Source organism: Microdochium trichocladiopsis (assembly GCF_020744255.1).
Source record: "Microdochium trichocladiopsis strain MPI-CAGE-CH-0230 chromosome Unknown B0I36scaffold_21, whole genome shotgun sequence".
In the NCBI taxonomy this organism is placed as follows: Eukaryota; Fungi; Ascomycota; class Sordariomycetes; order Xylariales; family Microdochiaceae; genus Microdochium; species Microdochium trichocladiopsis.
Window position 1 is genome coordinate 181,013 of NW_025763564.1, and position 15,227 is coordinate 196,239.

At 53.8% G+C, this 15,227-nt stretch overlaps 2 protein-coding genes across 2 annotated transcripts; one reads left to right on the forward strand and one right to left on the reverse strand.

Moving 5' to 3' along the window:
- Positions 1–764: 764 nt before the first annotated feature.
- B0I36DRAFT_404489 (uncharacterized protein) lies at positions 765–8,577 on the forward strand (the record flags this gene model as incomplete). The annotated part of the gene is made up of 7 exons (XM_046161777.1): positions 765–948; positions 1,001–1,258; positions 1,343–2,430; positions 2,491–2,812; positions 2,899–5,448; positions 5,515–7,580; positions 7,657–8,577. 7 exons carry the CDS (start codon positions 765–767, stop codon positions 8,575–8,577), a joined length of 7,389 nt encoding a protein of 2,462 aa, XP_046003760.1.
- A 4,604-nt stretch (positions 8,578–13,181) lies between these two features.
- On the reverse strand, positions 13,182–14,993 carry B0I36DRAFT_300756 (uncharacterized protein; the record flags this gene model as incomplete). Its single annotated transcript, XM_046152036.1, has 2 exons — positions 14,964–14,993; positions 13,182–14,909 (listed from the first exon to the last, which is right to left on the reverse strand). The coding sequence occupies exon 2, from the start codon at positions 14,898–14,900 to the stop codon at positions 13,182–13,184; it is 1,719 nt and encodes a 572-aa protein (XP_046003761.1). The 5' UTR covers positions 14,901–14,909; positions 14,964–14,993.
- Positions 14,994–15,227: the final 234 nt, after the last annotated feature.

The following is a 15,227-nucleotide window of genomic DNA, read 5'->3' on the forward strand; positions in this document are numbered from 1 at the left end:
CGGGCTATCTCTTGTTAGCTCTCGTCCTAACGTTCATCTTAATGTGTGCATGTTGTACGTGCCCTCTGGTTGACGTGTGCTAGCATCATCAAAGCGCGGTCTCTATTGCAGACAACTAATGGGGTTTTGTGCTGGCACGAGACTAGTATCGCTGCTTTTCATCTAGGATTTAGACTCATTTCCGGCATGGGTGCGACAGGGCTTGTGGACGTTAACAGCTTGTAGAATGCATCCGACATGCGATTGCAGTACGGTCATGTTGGAGATGGGTGTCACGATGGTGAAGCATAACGCGTCTCTGCTTGTGAGACGGGCTCCTCTTGGCTGAGTAAGGTACCTCAAGGGACGAGCGACAATCTCATCGTAGGGCTCGGGGGGTCCAAGCAGCCTCACAAAGCACGCCCCCTCGGTCCCACGCCCCCAGGGACCCCAACCCCACTGACGGAGTGGCGGGGCTTCCCTCTAATTCCCGTGGTGGTGCTGTGATCCACTCTCAGGTGCCCCCTGCCTCTGATGGCAGCCAAATTTGGATCTAGCAATGGGAGTGGTACAGACACGGTTGCCTGCCTCGCGTTTCGGACCGAAGTGGAGGTTGGCAGGCTGAGGACTATCTGTTACGTCGATTCTGGAGCAGTACAGCGGGGGATAGTCGCCGGCTGCAGGTACGAAGTAGAGTATTTCACCATCGTGGTAGCTTCGCTCGAGTAGATGCTCTTTCCGTCCACTAATTCAACTGAGCTCATGCACCGAACTATCCTGTTCTTATGTCTGGCGTAGCAACGACCCCGATTTGTGCTTCTTCCGTATCTGACGATCAATGCGACAATGCGAATCGTTGTGTGCCTATGATTCGAGTCGCTGACGAGGAGTATCCGGCAATGTCATTTCCTCGTTATTCAGAGAAGCCGTTGCACGAGCAACTCGAGCCGATCGCCGTGGTTGGAATGGGTCAGTATGGGAACAATACGCACTATGAACCTGCTAACATTTAGTCCTTTAGCATGTCAACTGCCTGGCGAGGTTGGATCTGCTGGTGACTTTTGGGATCTAATGATGAAAAAGAGAACCGGCCATACTCCGCGAGTGCCCTCATCCAGGTTCAACATTGATGCCCACTATCACAAGAACAACAGTCGACCAGGTAGTTTCAACGTCTTGGGCGGCTACTTCCTTGAGGAAGATCTCACAGGCTTTGACCCGGCTTTCTTCGGCATCACCCCTATCGAGGCTAGGTGGATGGATCCTCAACAGCGCAAATGTAAGCCAGTGTGCAATTACACAAAGGACCCCAGAGAATCGCAACCTCAAAGGAGTAGCTGACCTTCCTGCTTGTTGTACCTAGTACTGGAGGTTGTCTATGAAGCTCTCGAGGCTGGTGGCATCACGCTTGAGGCCATCTCAGGAACTCGTACCGGAGTATACGCAGCCAGCTTTACCGCAGACTGGCAGCAGATGGCGTTTCGTGAGCCCTCCTTTCGGCACAGCGTCGCCGCAACGGCCGTCGATCCTGGCATGATCAGCAACCGCATCAGCCACGTCTTCAATCTGAAAGGACCTAGCATGATGTGTAACACTGCCTGTTCTTCGTCGCTGTATGCTCTGCATAATGCTTGCAACGCGCTCCGCAATGGCGAATGCGAGGCGGCCATTGTCGGCGGGACGAACATGATCATCGCAGCAGATCAGCACATGAACACCGCAAAGATCGGCGTGCTGTCTGCCACATCGACATGTCACACTTTTGACGACAGTGCTGACGGCTACGGACGCGCTGAGGCTGTCGGTGCGGTGTACATCAAACGGTTGAGCGATGCCATTCGTGATGGTGATCCCATCAGGGGCGTCATCAGGAGCAGCGCCGTCAATGCTAATGGTCGAACAACTGCTGTGAGCATCAGCCAGCCCAGCTGTGAGGGTCAGGCTGCAGTGATGATGGAAGCCTATCGGAGAGGGGGCAATCTCGATGCCCGTCTGACAGGCTATGTCGAGTGTCACGGGACCGGCACACCAGTTGGCGACCCTCTCGAAGCAGAGGCGATATCTATAGCGCTGAACACGAACCGGAACATATGCGACGAGCCCCTGCTGATCGGATCCGTCAAGCCCAATGTCGGCCACAGTGAGGCTGCAAGCGGTCTCTCCTCTTTGATCAAGGCTGTCTTGGCTGTTGAACGCGGTATCATCCCGCCAACTTATGGCGTGGCCAAGCCAAGCAAGGCCATCAAGTGGAACGAGTGGCAAGTGCGAGTACCGACAGAACCTCTGCCATTCCCTGCTCATCTTCCTGTCCGGCGGATTTCGGTCAACGCTTCGGGATATGGTGGGACCAATGCCCATGTTATTATTGAAGGCGCCGACTCCATCGTCCCTCAGCTGGGCGGTAGTACAGAGAGATCTGCCAGCTATACGTACTATTGCCAGCATCACACTGTCGGTAGTGAGATAACAACACAGCAATTTCTCGATCCCAAGAGCACGACAGCAAAGAAGTGTTCTCGGCACGTCATCGACCATGACCGCCTATTTCTGTTGCCCTTTTCAGCACATGATACGGCGACCTTGCAGCGCAACATTGCGGCTCACGCCAAAGTGCTAGACCGCTACAGCCTTCTTGATCTCTCGCATACGCTCACTACGAGGCGGACCAACCTGGGAAGTAACGCGTATCTAGTAGCTAGCCAGCGGACCCTGGGTGAGATTCTCAGCTCAGATTCTACGACTGCTACAGAGTCGTTTGTATTCGGCGGTACAAGTCAGCCGTGCAGGAAAGTGGGCTTTGTGTTCACAGGTCAGGGAGCACAGTGGCCACGAAGTAAGTCGAGCACTAGAATTACTCGGCCATGTTTCACCCCCAACGCTAGATTTAACGAGGCTAATGCGTCCTATCTTGTGATTTAGTGGGTGCCGAACTCATCAAGTACAGCTCTGTGTTTGCTCGCTCGATTCGGGTGCTGGACAACGTACTTCAAGGCCTGCGGGATAGGCCCGGCTGGAAGCTCGAGGAATTATTACTCGAGGAAGCTTCCACTTCGCCTATCGCTTCAGCTGAGTTCGCTCAACCCCTTACGACCGCTGTACAAGTCGCGCTGGTCCAACTCCTAGATGATTGGGGCGTGCACCCCGCGGTCACTGTAGGACACTCTTCTGGGGAGATCGCGGCAGCTTATACCGCCGGGCTCCTCACGGCCAGAGAGGCCATCACGGCTGCCTTCTATCGCGGTCAAGTCGCCCGGGATGTTCGCGCTAACGGCGCAATGCTGGCGGTGGGCATAGGCGCCGAGACCTTGACGGAGCAATACCTCAGCAGTCCCCAGATGATGGAGGTCGAAGTAGCATGCTACAATTCCCCGACCAGCGTGACTCTCAGCGGTGATCTGGACGCTATCCAGGCCGTAAAGGGTCGGCTAGACGTCGACGGAGTCTTCACCCGTATGGTCAGCACTGGTGGCAAGGCTTATCACTCACGTCACATGGCCGATGTGGCTAGCAAGTATGAGGAACTCATCGGCCAAGCTAGAGCCGACTGGGCTCATGCATCGACCGCTGATGAGGCGGGGTGGATGAACTTCCAACGAGGAAGTGGCGTGTCTATGATATCGTCCGTCACGAGTAGCCTGTTAGCCAAGGACACTGTTCTTGACGGGACATACTGGAGCAAGAATCTGCAAAGTCCGGTTCGCTTCGACCAGGCCATCCAGAAGTTGTTAACAACTGCGAAATATTCGGACGTCGATTTAATGTTGGAGATCGGGCCTCACTCGGCCTTGTCCGGTTTCATCAGACAGATCCAAACTCACGTGGGTCACAAAAAAGCTGATTATCTCCCGACATTACTACGGAACGAAAACGGTGCTGTCAGGCTGCTCCAGGTAGCTGGCGAGCTCATTCTGCGTAACTACAACACGCTCAACAGAGCCAAAATTGTACGAGCATACAGTACTTATGATTGTCAGCCTGGCTCCTGTGGTCAGGGTCGAACGATTGTCGATCTCCCGCCATACCAGTGGAACTACGAACGAATTTTGTGGGCCGAGAGCCCCCTAAGTCGCGAGCACCGGCAGCCTGCTTTCCCTCGTCATGATCTTCTTGGCCAGCAAATTGTCGGTTCATCCCCATTGGAGCCAACGTGGCGCAATTTGCTGCGGCTTCAAGACCTCCCCTGGCTCAGGCATCATCGCCTAGGGGGTGAGTATATATTCCCTGCGGCAGGATACTTGTCAATGGCCATCGAAGCCCTGACGCAGATGCATGAGCTCGGGTACACTGCCACGGAAGGTGTGATAGACGGTTACATCTTGCGTGATGTGAAAATCCATACCGCCCTTGCGGTCCCAGAAGCGGACGACGGTGTCGAGGTGCGACTCAGCCTGTGGCCAGCGGCGGGCAGGACCGACAATGGCTTTTTCGAATTCAGTGTGTCGTCGACGAGCTATGATGTTTCCGTCGCCAGCAATCATCGCGGCATAGTCTCGCAGCATGTGACTGGCAGGATTCGTCTTGTCACAAGAACAGCCGGTGACGATAGAAGCTTTAGAAAACAACCTCGACGAATCCCGGATTTCCCACAGCGAGCGAGCGGCCGAGCGTGGAACAAGGCGCTCCGCGAAGTCGGATTCGACTACGGCCCGACATTCCAGGACATGGACGACATCCGCTTCGATGGTCGGCAACATGCTGCTAGCTGCACGACTTCAATCAAGCGATGCGTGGATAGAGAGCTTGGAGAGTCCCGCTATGCCTTGCACCCCGCGTGTGTCGACTCCATTCTGCAGTTATGCATAGCAGCCATTCATGCTGGCCGAACCCGCGCGATGACTTACGGAGTTGTGCCAACATACTTCGAAGAAATAGCTCTCTACCCTCCCACAAAATCTCAACTAGAAGCTGGGACTAGTTGTGGATATGCGTGGACCACAGAGCGAGGAGCTCGATCGTTCAAAGTCAGTGCCCAGATGACCGCCTCCGATGGACAACTTGTCCTCGATATTGTCAATGCAGGGACGACAAGCTACGAAGCCGCTCTGCCGCAAAAGAACAGCTCAGTTGACCCGCTGAACGGGATCACACAGCCGTATGGCGCAGTAACGTGGAACCTTGACCTCGACGCCCTGCTCGAAAGCCTGTCGGAAGACCAAGGGGACCAGAAGGGCGCGCGTCTTCTCAGTTCGGCCGTTCACCTAGCAGAGTTGGCACTGTTCAAGGATCCAGGCTGTCATATTGTCGAAGTTGGTTTCCGGTTTGCACGTCACACTCTGGAGAGACATCCGCTCGCCAATTACACTGTACTCGTGGACCACGAGGCTGAGTCTGAAGCTGTACAAACTCTTGAAGGATTTCGTTTCGCCAACGTACAAGTCGTAGAGAACGGGTCCCTGAGATACGATGCGCCAGCAAGTTCCCAGCAGCCTTTGAATCCGCCCGGACTGATTGTAGCCGACTCACTTTCAAGTATTCCGCCATCGCTGATGAACAATCTTGGTAGTCCGGGGGTCATCGCTACGGCCGCAATAGAAGAGGCACGGCCGTCTGGGTTTGATGTCATTCATCTTGAAGACCAGACGATCTACCACATCAAAGCCCCGCAGGCTTCAGGTCTCGCCGCGCCACAGTCCAAAACCGTTCTCCTGGTATATCGGAGCATTATCCCCCGAGTTTTCAGACTGACCCAACATGTCCTCCGTGAACAAGGCTTCGTGGTTGAGACGTGCAGGCTTCTGGCAGCCCCTATGGTCCTGCATTCTAAAGATATCGGGCAGGTCATCTTACTCGCCGACCTCGAAGGCACATCCTTGCTTCACACCATGGTAGAGGCGGAATTTGCTGCTGTACAGAAAATCGTCACACTCAGTTCGTCTCTGCTCTGGATATCTGCAGGTGGCGCGATTGTGGCTTGCAAGCCGGAGTTTGCTCTCGTCCAGGGACTTGCCCGGTGTGCCAGGGCAGAGCTATGTCCTCTCGACTTCGAAACGCTGGACCTACATCCTGATCTCAGCGACGAAGTCATGGTCAAGGGGATCCTGCGCATAGCTAACCTGCAGCAGAAGTCTCTATACGCCGCTATGAGCGAACCAGCTGACACAAGTGGCCGTCGTGATCAGGAGTTTGCTGTTCACGACGACGGCAGGATGTACATCAGTCGTCTCATCGGCAACAAGCATGTGAACAAAGCCTGTGCCAGCGCACCAGAGCCCGAAACCACGCTTCTGACAATCAAAAACCGCAGGTTAAGTGGCAAATTGGTGTCACAAGGAGAACTCAAGTTCGTGGACTGTTCCCATGACCAAGATGCCACTCAGCCGATCCGACCAGACCATGTGGAAGTCCACGTGCATATCAGTGGTCTCTCAAGGGAAGGAGTCCTAGCTATCAACGGGTCTACTTATGCCAGCAAGTTCAGCTATGAAATGGGCGGCGTCGTCGTCGGAGTTGGTTCTGATGTGGAGGGGTTGAGGCCAGGTGACACAGTCGTTGGGTTCAGCGCCGCGAAATTCTCGACGTTTCAGCAAACACATACGAGTCTCGTCCACAAGGTTGGAAACGGCACAGAAAGCAAGATGCAAGGGCTCGTGGCATCTCTACTGCCGTTCGCTAATGCCATCTATGGCCTCGAAGAGCTAGGCCGGATCAAGGCCGGAGATGTCGTCCTGATTCTGGACAACACCGGGCCGAGTGGTGCTGCTGCAGTCCGTGTAGCACTCCAGCACGGTGCCCGGCCCATAGTCCTGCAGAGCCTTGACACGGAAGACCTTCCTTCAGACATTGCTGTACGGGATCCCAGATGCATCATCAAGTACCATGCATCCGAACAGCTCGAGAGCATCTTTCAGCGCCTCACGGAGCTCACCAACGGCCACGGCGCAGATATCGTCTTCAGTGGGGGCAGCAGTATCAACACGGGCATGGCCGCCGAGGCATGGCGGCAGATTGCACCCTCCGGCCGCTTCATCGACTCTGGAACAAAGGATATTTCAACGCGCGCTGGTCTTGACACAACGCCGTTCAACCGTGGCGCAATTTACGCCGCGTTTGATCTGATTGAGTTGTACCATGCGCGGAAAGAGATCATCGCGAGCTTGTTGCCTCGAGTGCTCGCATCAGCCAACCGCAGTATGAGCGAAATCTCACAGAACAAGGGGCTCCCCTTCCCGATTCGCGTGGTTGATGTCGCAGACATCAACCACGCTGTGGCCTCGCACTCGGAAAGCCACGGCACACCGAAGACTGTTGTTCGCTACCGGTCGCCACAGAAGCCACTGCAGATCATCCCATGTGCTACTCGCCCTCGCGTATCTTTCAGCCAGGACGCCTCCTACCTGCTTGTTGGCTGTCTCGGCGGGCTGGGACGCAGCCTCACTACGTGGATGATGCAGAGGGGTGCTCGTCGGTTTGTCTTTCTCTCTCGAACGGGGGCACGCAGCCCTGCTGCTGGGAGGCTTATCCGAGATATTGAAGCCCTGGGGTCATCTGTGACTGTAGTTCGAGGAGATGTCACGGTCTACGCAGACGTTGAGGCTGCAGTGAAGCTCGTCCCTTCTGAACATCCGATTGGTGGTGTCATCCATGCAGCAATGGTGCTAAGAGTAAGTACTGCGAGTTTCTGATTCAAGAGTAGTAGTGTTGTGCGTTCTGCGACTTGCAAGACTGATCTTCATATAGGATGTCCTGTTCCAATCAATGACTTTCACAGATTGGCAGACTGCAGCGGCGCCCAAGATAGATGGCGTCTTGAATCTGCAGTCCGTACTTTCCAAGGCCCCAAACTCAGCGCAGCTTGACTTTTTTCTCATGACGAGCTCAATATCTGGTCTCTTGGGCATGCCAGGACAGAGCAACTACGCTGCTGCTAACGGCTTCCTTGATGCCCTAGCCAGGCGCGGATCGCACGAAGCTATTGACCGCACTCACGATAAACAGAGGCCAAGAGCAGCACGAGCGCCCGTCTCGATCATCCTGCCTATGGTTCTCGGTATCGGTGTGGTAGCCGAGAACACGAAGCTTGAGCAATTGCTGACGCGCACGGGGGTGTATGGTATTGATGAGGAGCAGCTTCTCGAGGCGTTCGAGGTCGCACTGAGCTCTGGAGCTAACCAAATAATCCCTGGGCTCGATCCCGCCAGACTCCGTCACTGTCTCGACGAAGTGGGCGAGGATGTATTCTGGCAGCATGATGCCCGCTTCAGTAGCATCATGCACACTATCCACTGTGCACATGTTCTGGGCACTGGCCCCAAAGCGCTGGCAGACAGTCATTCTAGGCTGACCATACTCGAGACCATCCGTGGGGCGCAGTCGCTTTCAGAATCTGTTCTGACTGTCAAGGAACACTTCGCCGCCAAACTGTCACGTTTGCTCGAGCTAGACGTGCGAGTTATCGACACTCAAAGTAAATCCATAGCTTCATATGGTTTGGACAGCATGATCGGCGCAGAGCTGCGCAAGTGGATCTTTAACGAGTACGGACTAGACTTCCCATTCAAGCAGCTCCTAGCTCCGACCTTGACGATCGATAAGTTTGCATTGCAAGTATGCAAAGCCGTGAGGTCGGAAGCAGGAACAGACGATACAAGAGACGTGTAATAGGACTCTACTAGGACTTAATAAAGGCTTAGATCGCACAGTAAATTCGGTCGCTTAGATGCTGCTAACAACTCTCAGTATTAGGTGCTACTGTGTACATGGTGATTTCCCGGCTTGCTCACTGCAATTGAGAGTTTTTGAAATGACAAGTCTTCGAGCAGAGGCTCATCACTTAACAAGCGAAGGATTTCTACCGGCCATTATCACCAGCATTCGTGCTAGGCTGGGCATCACCGTTCCTAGCTTGGTGGCTCTTTGGTGGACCTTTCTGCTGTCCTCGCTGCGATGATGATTCTAAGAAAGGAAAGCAGGCAGCGACCGTGTTAAAGGACAATAGGGACTGATGGAGACCGAATGGGGTTCCCTCAGCGGATGGCGATGTCTCCGAAGGGTACGGCTCGCCGAGCAGGGCGACTACAGTATCTTTATAAGACTTGATAGTGTTCAACTCCATATCGTCGTTTCGAACCAGCAGGCGTAACGCAAGCTGTCTGAGGATCAATTTCCAATTGCTGACCGGGATGACCCAATAATGCATTAACTTAGTACATATATACAGTCTCTCATGTCGGCCTTATGCTATTTCCGGCTCTTCATCTCCTTTGTTACACATGGCTCCGTTTTTGGAGATGCGACTAACACGAGCCTCGTAAAGAAATACTTAGTTTTTAAGGCTATACTCTCGTGGGTGAGCCTGTACCTGGCTAACAGCTATTAGAACAAGCAAGGAGCCGCAGTCCCACAATGCGCCTTCTCGCCCGAACTTCTTAAGAAACTCGTGCTAGACCATTCATTAGTACCACTAATCGGAATATCATGCAGGACCAAGTACCTGTTGTAGCTCGGTCGCAGTCTGTGCAGATGTCGTGGCGGCGACAAAAGACACCGCATCCCCATTAGAAAGCCACTGCCGGTTATGGATGCCCTCTCTGCCTTCATTCTTGTTGACTAAGCCTTGCGTGATTGTGTTAATCCGGGCTGCTGCACAGTGCTTTCGTGCCGGATTGATGGGCTGACACGCTTCGCAGCAAGCTGATACACTTCATTAGAGCCAGTCCGTTCTCCAGACTGCGATTTCGCTGCTTAACGTACATTATCAGTGAGTGGCCCATATCAGCGAGTGGCCCACTTTCTACGCGACGCGACACCTTCGCTCTCAACACCTAATTTTCTCAGTCACCCAATATGCCATCTACTTCAAAGGAAGCCCAGATAATCTTGGCCCTCGGGGCTCTTCAAAACGACAAAAATCTAAGCGTGCGAGCCGCTGCTGAGATTTACGGGGTCGCCCGTAAGACTCTAGGGCGCCGACGCGACGGCAAGCCTGCACGATGCGACAGTATGCCCAAGTCGAAGAAGCTTACTCAGTCAGAAGAAGAAGCTATTGTTCAATATATTGTTGAGCTATCTACGCGAGCTTTTCCACCTAGATTGTGTGGTGTGGAAGATATGGCCAACCAACTGCTACGCGTACGCGACGCGCCTCCTGTCGGTCAACTCTGGGCCCATCGATTTGTCAAACGCCAGCCAGAGCTCCGTACGCGTTATACGCGTAGATACGACTACCAGAGGGCCAAGTGTGAGGATCCAAAGGTCATTGGCGAGTGGTTTGCCCTTGTTCGGAACGTCAAGGCCAAGTACGGTATTGTGGATGACGATATCTACAACTTCGAGGAGACTGGGTTCATGATGGGCATCATCTTCGCGGGTATGGTAGTTACGACCTCGGATGGCCGTAGCAAGGCAAAGCTGGCCCAGCCTGGCAACCGTGAATGGGCAACGGTGATCCAGGGAGTCAATGCCCTCGGCTGGGCCATCCCCCCCTTCATCATCTTGGCCGCACAGTACCACCTCGCCAACTGGTATACCGAGTGCAACCTCCCGGCCGACTGGCGCATCGCAACCACCGATAATGGTTGGACTACTAATGCGGCAGGCCTAGATTGGATCAAGCACTTCGACTTCCATACAGCACCTCGTACGAAAGGCAAATACCGGTTATTGATCCTCGACGGCCACGAGAGCCACCACTCGACCGAGTTCGAGCTCCATTGCCAGCAGAACAATATCATCACGCTCTGCATGCCTCCACATTCATCCCACCTCCTCCAGCCACTCGATATTGGCTGCTTTGGGCCACTGAAGCGGGCGTACGGTCGCCAAGTCGAGGACTTAATGCGCATGCACATCAACCATATGAGCAAGCTCGAGTTCCTCTGTTCCTTTCGCGAGGCCTTCTTTGCCTCTATAACAGAGAAGAATATACAGGGTGGCTTTGCAGGTGCTGGCCTTGTACCGTACGACCCAGACAGGGTGCTCTCTAAGCTAGATGTTAAGCTTCGTACACCGACACCCCCGACCTCACGGCCTAGCACTATACAACCTTGGGCTTCCAGACACCCCATAACCCCCGAGAAGCCAACTCGCAGTCAACGCTCATCAAGACTCTAATTACCAGCCATCAAAACAGCTCCCCGACTTCGATGTTAGCTGCTGTTGACCAGCTTACCAAGGGTACAATGGCTGTGATGCACCGGGTGGCCATCCTCGAGTCAGCGAACGCTTCACTCCGCAAGGCCAACGAGGCACTAAGCAAGCGCCGGAGAGCCAAAAGAACACGTGTGCAGCTTAGAGGATCACTTACTATACAGGGTGCACAGGAGGCACTAGGCCAGGGGGCCGTGGGTGGGGAGGGAGTACAAGAAACGCAGCTGGATGGTAGTGGTACAAGGGGGGGCCCTTCGAGGGTTCGCTGCTGTGGTGTGTGCGGCAAGCCTGGCCATAATATACGCACTTGCCAGGAGGCTGTAGAAGCATCAGATCCAGCTGCTTCCGATGTAATAATAGTTGGTTGTTAGTGTTGATGTGTTGCAATTGAGGCGGGTTGTTCTAGGGTAGTATGAGGGTGGGCCACTCGCTGATATGGGCCACTCACTGATAACGTACGTTAACCTATGTAATCTTGTTGAAATCGTGGTATGTAGACACCCGGGGTCTAGATTAATCGACTACTTTTATGGTCCAAAGAAGGACCCTGTCCTATCCGTGGATTCTCGCTCCTTTTATCGCATGTCCGCTGTCTTGCGCGACGTGCTCTCACGCCAATTACAATTGATAGATCTTAACAGTCTCGCCGCTCTTGATAGTGACCTGGCCGTTCTGTGCGGCCCCGCTATTGATAGAAAAGTCGCCGTCAAACGGCACGATAATCGTGCCCTCGAGCTCGGCGGGCGGCGTTAGCTCGAGCGCGCACTTGGTACTACTATTGCCGCCGGACTCGTAGCCTGGGGCTACGAGGGTGTTAACGGCCGGGGTCGGCACGCGGCCGTAAACCCACTCGGACTCGAAGTCCTTCATCGGCCGGAAGGTAAAGGTCTTATAGCTAGGCGTGGTCGGCTTAACGCCGAGGACGTAGTGAGGAACGCAGTCGGGTACGAGCCCTAGAAGTGGCTGCCGGCGTCGAAGAGGCCGAGACCTAGAGCGCTACCGTCTGTATTCTAGGATTTGTAGCAAGATGTGTATGTCAGTGGTCGTAGCCTAATAAAAAGGAGAGGAGTTTTCGTGGAAGGAGAATCGAGAGGAGAGATAGGACCAAAGAATGTAGACAAGGGAAATGGAGTCCCACAGAGTTACTAGGGTAAACTTACTACGTATTCCCAGTAGGCGCCCGTGTAGTTGACATCTCGACGCACCATAGGGCTCCAGGTATGGTCGAGCAAGTCCTGCGTAAGGGCGGTCTGGTTCTCGATGGCGAAGCCCTCGAGGATGAAGCTGAGCATGTACGGGTTGGCCACGGCGACCGTGTCCTTGAAGCGGGTGCCGTTGAGGTAGCCCGAGGGAATGCGCAGCTGCTCGACGCTGGCGACCGTCTTGGTGCGGCGCTCGGGGTTGCCGATCTGGCCGAGCAGGATGTTGCCCGCGTCGGCAATGTCGATGCCGTCGAAGGCCGGGGCGCCGGCGTAGTACTGGGCCGTGTGGTTCCAGAGCAGCCTGTCGATCGTGTCGCGCGAAAGGCGGGCCTGCGTGTGGTAGGCTGAGGCCGCGCGCCTGTCGTTCATGTAGTCGGAGATCTCGGCCATGCGCTCCCACGCAAGGATCATCGAGACGGTCTGCGAGGGCCCAAAGGGCTGCGACTTCTCGCCGATGAGGGGGATGCCGAGCTTCCCCTGGGCCGCACCGTACAGCTGCATCGCCAGGTCCAGGGCACGCGTGGAGGCGTAAGCGAGGACGCTGACCATGGTGGTTTAGTGCGTCTCGATGAAGGTGTTGTTGCCGGTGCGCATCCAGAAGTCGTGCAGGTATTGCCTACTGCGTTTATTTCTGCTGGAGATATGGACAAGAACGGGGGCCCTGGGAGTCCTCGGGTGAGCAGGAGTCTATGTCGACGTGTGATTGCGAGTTGGGCTGAGTTGGGTCACAACTCGTTACTTACTCCCTACTCGGTCAATGACATCACAGTCGCCTGTCACTCTGGTTTCTTGAAAGCTCGTTACGGTCGTCGCCCTGGCTACCGTCCCAATTCGCACTTACAAGTTATGTAGGTTGATGGTGCTCCATGGAATAGTGGACTGGGTATTATATACCACTTAACAGATTAATCTAAATTACAAGTGTCCTTGTACAATAGCCGAAACAGCAAAAGGGTTTGCAGTGAAAACACCGCTAGGATCAGCCTTGGCCCTTGCCCTACCCAGTCTATGGTACTTGTCCTCATCCTCATAATAACATTTCCAAACCTCCTGCTCCCCCAAGTCCCAGTTACCATAAGAGCCCCAGAGCAGACGTCTGTCCTGCTTACTAAACGGGCTAGAGGGACCAGCCATAATAGCGTCATTTTTAGCCTGCCACTTTTCGGCATACTCCCTATACTTGTCACCCACTTCATGAAAACAGTCTAGTGTCAGGACGACCGACGTGTCCCTCCAGCTGTAGGATGTGCCGTTATCCTTGTTTAAATAGAAACGCGAATTGGCGCCTCCAAAGCATTGGGCCTGCATTACAAGTTTGCAATGGGTGTAGACCTCGTACTCCTTGTCCCGTGGGTTGTTATCGAGCAACTGGTGCGGGTTATAGATCAAGTCGATGCGATCAATCAGAGAGTCGACCCAGCCGTCTTTTTCTAGAGTCTTCGAGTTGGTACAGTGGGTGCGCTTGACGTAAGGGAGATCAAACTCTCGCCGCTTGGGGATGATCCATCTTCCAGTCATCTGGGACATGTCCTCTTCGAATTCGTCGATGATGAGAGTCTCATTTTCGAAGAAACCCTTGAGGGCCCGGAACTTGTTGAACCATTGATCAACACTCTCGTCATACTTGTCGTCTTTGCTAGTCGGGCACCATTGGGCGTAGACCACGATGACGGCAGGGAAGCGACCATTGAGCCACTCGAGGAATTCATCTGCAAGCGTGTTCTTGATCTTGTTTTGGATGTGTTCCCAAAGACCACCATTATTCAGTGTGGGGAATAGCATCGCGATTGGAAACTCGGTGCTGAGGACGTTAACAGTGAGGTCAAAGCCTCGCGGGACCTCTTCGTTGTCGGCCATTTCTGCGACGGCAGTAAGAAGGTTTTTGAGGATTTTGGGGGAGTAGATCCAGAGTCCTTTGATGCCATGCGGCCCCTTGAATCCGTTTGGGCCGGTGAAAGTCCCCATGTAGCTCTTGGCCTGAAACACCTCGACGGTATAGTGTGAGATGACGCCAAAATTACCTGGACTGCCTCCGAGTATGGCGTAGAAAAGCTCGGCATCGTTCTCTTTAGAGATGTCTCGAATCACACCGTCATGGCAGACCATGCGAATGACTCTGATGTGATCGCCTAAAAGGCCAAAGCCACGGCCGAGTTGGCCATAACCACCAGTTTGGCCATGTCCACCTATACATACGTAAGCACAATCTCCGTGCGGGACGAACAATTGGTTGTGCTTGAGATATGCATTGAAGTCCTTGAGTTGATTGCTGACGCCGACGTACACCAGTGCTCTATCTTGGTCAATGGGGCCGCGGGGATTTATAACCATCAGGTCCTTGTACGTGTTGCTAAGATCGATCTGAATGTTGCTGCCACCGGTAGACGACGCGCCGCTGTATTGGTGACCGCCGCTCTTGATAGCGATAGCAATTTTGTTATCTCTAGCCCAGATCACAGCCTTAACGACGTCTTCATCTCGTCTAGGTTGAACGATGAGATTTGGATGCATGTTGTGATCCTCCTCGTGAGTTGAGGTCGCATACTGCTGGTTGAAGTAGGTGTAGTCCTGTATCTCAGCTGGAGTGCCATCGCGGGAGTATTGCATCCCCTCAAATTCTTGAATTCGGATCATGATTGCTTTCTGAAGTCAAATACTTAATTGGCTTAACTCTCTAATGGGTAGGCTTGGACATACCTAAGACGCGAGCGACATCCAGTTTTATACTTTTTGGGAGTGATTAGGAACACGAACTACAGGATCAACAGAGGGCTTTATATAACCTGGAGCCCTTAAGCACATAAGGCAGCTCATCTGGAATGCAGTATTAAGTTCAGCTGCTGGCGGAATTTGCTAGCCAAGCAATATGTTGTTTTTGCACATTCTATCAGACCATTATTTATGGCGTGAGTTTTCAGCTCCGACAACATGCAGGGTGTGGATTGGGGATAAAGCCGTGCG